The following is a 5,000-nucleotide window of genomic DNA, read 5'->3' on the forward strand; positions in this document are numbered from 1 at the left end:
CGTAACGGAATCGACACAAAAGACATTGGCCATGAATTCGTGAAGGTAAGGAACAGTCTGAGGTCAATGCTTTGTCTTGAGAACTACGAGATCTGAGGGCTTGGAATTCAGATCAAGACCACGTCTTTTTTTTGAGGGGAGGGAGTAAGAAATGTAGTGGAAGGAAGGTTCCTGTTTCAATAAACTCTCCATACCTTTATCCTGTTTCCTCACAGAACATATTTACTAAGTCAAGGTCCTTTGTTCAGATATGTGCTTGTTTGAAATATCACCATTGGATGGGGAAATACTCCCTCGGGAATGAAATGTGCTTAGTTTCAGATATGTAGTAATAGAAGGTATTAACAAATAATACCTAAATAAGAGTTCCAAGATTTGTGAGGAAGAGAGTTTATTCTGAGGAATGTAGACATCAAGTGGCTTTGTGGTTGTGGTCATACTGAAATAAGCAAATATAATTGTTATATTCTTTAACAAATATTCCACTTTAAATTCTTACAAAGTAGAGCATGGTTGCATTCTTTTGATTAGGAGGAAATTGTTTTAAAATCTCCATATTGCTTGTACGACTAATTGTTATGTTGAGAGGTTATTTCTGTTGTATGCTGACCACATGTAGTAGTTCTAGTCAACACAGTCCTTTCATGATTATATTAGAAGTAGTTAGTGGTGCAACACCAAACGATCGCTGTGGCCTGCATACTTGTTTGTGGCAAGATAGAGCTTGTTATACTTCTTGGTGATTTTTAATCAAATAAGAAGCCATACCAAGCTCAGTTTTTCTTGAATGTAATTGGTAAAGGCTTGATATGTTGCTGATAGTCACAGAGCCAGCATCATAATGCCACACCATAGTGTCAGCTAATGGCTCACTCACATTGTCATAGCTTTGAGTGATTGCTGTAACATCTGCATCTCCTGTGCTCTAGCCGTCTGGTTAGCCCGGCAGTAGCGTGTCGACTTCACATCCCCGTGGTCAGCAGATCAAGTCCCGTCCAAACTCGTGAGCTTCCACTGTTACCTGGTGGTTACTGACGTAGCTGGGCACTGCGTTGGGCAAGGACCAAGCTCAGATCGAGTCAACACTCGTTGGCACATTCTCTCACGAGTCAGCACACGCTGACACAGGCGGGCTCGCCTTAGTGCATACAAGCCCGGCGTAGCATCTGCTCCGCAAATCTGGCTTATCCTTATCCTGTGCTCTGGATGAGGCTATCAAAAATAATCTGTCTGGACACTACAATACAAGAAGTTCATTGATACCAATATTGATTGTATCAATTGTATTAAACTTTAGAAATGATACCCAGACTCCTAATCTGTTTAATATTTTTTAAGATTGTAAATTCAGTAAAATATTTGTAGTAAGTATTTAAAATGCTATAATTAAAGAATTAGACAAAGGTCTGGCTATAAAGGCTATTTTTTTCTTGTAATTACATTGGATGTACTATCCCAAAAACAATTGAATCTTGCTCAGATAATGGAACGCCTGCAATTTTGAGTCCAACTGAATATTGATGATGGGAAGAACAAAATGTGAAAAGGATAAATCTTATTAGATGACTTATGTTGACTTTCAGGTTACATTGGTGGTTCTGTCCAGATACATTTGAAACTTGTGGTATGCAGTGATAGCCACAATAAATGTTAATTTGGTAGCAGTACAAGTGTAAACGTTTACCATTACCACTATTCAATAGGCAGTCTAACGGGGGAGGGTGTATTTTCTGACAAGGTAGATCTTGGACGTTACTTTGTTTTACACTGGCCTCCCATTTGTAGGTAAGTGGCCAGGGAGGTTTACAAGCTCTTTATTTTGTGAAAATATACATTGTGGAGGTTGATTGTAATTAGGCTTTGCCAGTAGGAGAAGCACAGGTGTGGCACACAGTCTATTGCAAGCACTAGAAAGTATCTTGACATGTTGACTGCATGAGGATTTAGAAAGCAGCTAGTTGCTTAGCATAAGAGTGTTTAAGGTTTCAGATGTTGTGTAATTTGTAAGTTTGTTAAAATTACCAAGGTTCATAATTACCTGTTATATTATTTCTGATAGACCAAAGAAAATGTTTGGTAAACATGGATAAAAAAAAGTGCACAGTATTCTGCATGTAAAATGATTTGTTGGACATTATTGTAAAACCAAGGGAGGAAATTTAAGATCTTATGACACTGAATCAAGGTTTAGCCTTGGAGAACAAGACACTACCAGACCTGGGTGGTTCTTGCATATCATGTCATGTATAAAGTGAAGAAGTGCTTGAGCAAGTGGGAAACATGTTTTGCAAGCACTCACTCACACACACACTCACAATCTTTCATACAATCTCACACATGCACGCGTACACACTCACTCACTCTCTCTCGCACACACTCACTCACTCTCTCTCGCACACACTCACTCACTCACTCACTCACTCACTCACTCACTCACTCACTCACTCACTCACTCACTCACTCAATCACACTCTCTCACTCAATCACACTCTCTCACTCAATCACACTCTCTCACTCAATCACACTCTCTCACTCAATCACACTCTCTCACTCAATCACACTCTCTCACTCAATCACACTCTCTCACTCAATCACACTCTCTCACTCAATCACACACACTCACTCAATCACACACTCTCACTCTATCACACACTCTCACTCTATCTCACTCTCTCACTCTCTTACTCTCTTTCTTACTCTCACTCTCTTTCTTACTCTCACTCTCTTTCTTACTCTCACTCTCTTTCTTACTCTCTCACTCTTTCTTACTCTCTCACTCTCTTTCTTACTCTCTCACTCTCTTTCTTACTCTCTCACTCTCTCTCTCACTCACTCTCTCTCATGTTCTCTTACTCTCTCTCACTCTCTCTCTCTCTTTCTCTCTCTTTCTTTTTTTCCTCCTTTCTTCTCTCTCTCTCCTCTCCCTCCTCTTTCTCTCTCTCTCTCTCTCTCTTTCTCTCTCTCTCTTCCTCACTCTCTTTCTCACTCTCTCTCTCTCTCTATCCCCTTGTCTCTCACTCTCTTTCTCACTCTCTCTCTCTCACCCTCTCTAGCTCCCTCTCACTCTCATTCCCTCACTCTCACACTCTCTCTTTCTCACCCTCACTCTCTCACCCTCTCTTTCTTACTCTCACTCTCACTCTCTCTTCTTTCTTCTCTCTTCTCTCTTCTCTCTTCTCTCTCTCTCTCTCTCTCTCTCTTCTCTCTCTCTCTCTCTCTCTCTCTCTCTCTCTCTCTCTCTCTCTCTCTCTCTCTCTCTCTCTCTCTCTCTCTCTCTCTTCTCTCTCTCTCTTTATGAACGCAAGCCCGGTGCTCGAGTTGAGCGAGTGGGCAGCCCAGGCTCGCATCTTGTGCGTCCGAGAATCTCGAGGCGTTAGGCTTATGCGCTTGAGAACCCCAGTATTGCGACCGTGCAAAGCCTGAATGGGTTAAAACAATACATTATACGCGATAATGGATTTTCCTACTGAAGGAAGATATTTATGCCTCTTGACCAATATTTCAGATATATTTTCAAGAGGTTATATCTCATTTTTTATTTCTTTCTTCCAGACCCCTTTGCTGATGCAGCACGTGGGACAGACGAGGGTGTCCAGGATGGCCTTGTGCATATAAGGTATGTTTTTGAAATATTCAGTTAATTATTAATGTCCTTAACCCACACTGGACGGGTGGTACAGTACTGTACCGCGCATTCAAAAGCCCAGTGGCCGGGCGGCACAGTATTGTGCCAGCCATTCAATTGATTTAGGCCTAATAATTCGAACGCCCCGGCATTGGGACATTCAAGGCTAGAATTCCCCCATCGTGGATGGGTTAATGAATGTTTTAGGAAGTGAAATGGAGAGATGACATGTAAATTCCTTTCACAGAATCCAGCAGCGCAATGGCCGAAAGACGCTCACAACGGTACAAGGTCTTTCTTCAGACTATGATCTGAAGAAGATTGTCCGTGCCTGCAAAAAGGAATTTGCATGCAACGGCACAGTGGTTGAACATCCTGAATACGGCGAGGTGAGTGAAACCTTTGTTGACCTTTAAGGGAGCATACTTGTGCCATTTATAAATCACAATCTTGACTTAGCTGTACAAAAGTTCTAGTGAGGATCTCTGGAGTTTAGGAGATAGACTTCATTTGTTGGTGTTGTATATTTTTTGCTTAATGTTTGAACGGTACAGTATCCCATTCATATGCACATATGCGTGAGCACATGTGCATATGCACTCACTCACTCTCACTCTCACTCTCACTCTCACTCTCACTCTCACTCTCTCACACACTCTCTCACACACTCTCTCACACACTCTCTCACACACTCACACACACACTCACACACACACTCACACACACACTCACACACACACACACACACACACACACACACACACACACACACACACACACACACACACACACACACACACACACACACACACTCAAGCACAACACAACAACACAACCACAATTGACTTGCAGTCACAACAACCACAACAGCCAATTTATAATTAGTCACACACTACACACACACAACATATATAAATTATATATATATATATATATATATATCATATATATATATATATATATATATATATATATATATATATATAAATATATTATAATATGTATATATATGTATATAAGTATATAAGATATATGTATATATGTATATAAGTATATAAGATATATGTATATATGTATATAAGTATATATGTATATCATACATACATGCACACACACACACGCACACGCACACGCACACGCACACGCACACACACACGCACACGCACACGCACACACACACACGCATGTATACACACATGCATATACGCACGTGTGCACACAACACAACTTACATTCACACTCACTATAAAAATTTATAGGTAGAGCACTGTCAGGAAAAACCACCAGTTTTTATTATTGTGGAAAGACAATGTTTGGTTAGACAATTTCCATTTTGTATATTTGCATCTATTAACACAAAATTATCATTTGAAAT

The 5,000-nt window shown here is 40.4% G+C and overlaps 1 protein-coding gene across 1 annotated transcript in view; it reads left to right on the forward strand.

Annotated features, from left to right (window-relative positions):
* Positions 1-5,000, forward strand: part of eIF1 (eukaryotic translation initiation factor eIF1) — a 6,430-nt gene that overhangs the window by 706 nt on the left and 724 nt on the right. The window contains exons 2-3 of the mRNA XM_043021418.2: positions 3,553-3,616; positions 3,873-4,014. Of these exons, the coding sequence (XP_042877352.1) occupies positions 3,553-3,616; positions 3,873-4,014 (206 nt within the window). The remainder of the gene's footprint in view (positions 1-3,552; positions 3,617-3,872; positions 4,015-5,000) is intronic.

This window comes from Penaeus japonicus, unplaced genomic scaffold (assembly GCF_977035675.1).
Source record: "Penaeus japonicus unplaced genomic scaffold, GWHDUDI00000001_assembly GWHDUDI00000022, whole genome shotgun sequence".
Lineage (NCBI taxonomy): Eukaryota > Metazoa > Arthropoda > Malacostraca > Decapoda > Penaeidae > Penaeus > Penaeus japonicus.